The sequence below is a fragment of the Dipodomys ordii genome, unplaced genomic scaffold (genome assembly GCF_000151885.1).
Source record: "Dipodomys ordii isolate 6190 unplaced genomic scaffold, Dord_2.0 Scaffold23, whole genome shotgun sequence".
Classification (NCBI taxonomy): domain Eukaryota; kingdom Metazoa; phylum Chordata; class Mammalia; order Rodentia; family Heteromyidae; genus Dipodomys; species Dipodomys ordii.
Window position 1 is genome coordinate 3771570 of NW_012267239.1, and position 319 is coordinate 3771888.

Sequence of the window (319 nt, forward strand, 5' to 3'; positions counted from 1 at the left end):
GGGGGCAGCCTGCGGGTGGCTGTTCTCGGCGCCCCGGGAGTGGGCAAGACGGCCATCATCCGCCAGTTCCTGTTCGGTGACTACCCTGAGCGCCACCGGCCCACGGACGGTCCCTGCCTCTACCGGCCCGCGGTGCTGCTCGACGGCGCGGTCTACGACCTGAGCATCCGGGACGGGGACGCGGCTGGCCCCGGCCCGAGCCCCGGAGGTCATGAGGTAGCGGCTCAAGGGCTGGGCAGGGGAGGGGACAGTGCGACAGCGCGGCGGTGTGAGCGCTCGCCGTCCACGTGCGCGCCCACGCGGCCAGCCCCGGGCGCCC

General features: G+C 75.2%; 1 protein-coding gene across 1 annotated transcript in view; it reads left to right on the top strand.

The window, feature by feature from the left end:
• The window catches only part of Rasl10a (RAS-like, family 10, member A), a 6046-nt gene that overhangs the window by 3911 nt on the left and 1816 nt on the right, over nt 1-319 (top strand). The window contains exon 4 of the mRNA XM_013014267.1: nt 1-216. Coding sequence (XP_012869721.1) covers nt 1-216 — 216 coding nt within the window. The remainder of the gene's footprint in view (nt 217-319) is intronic.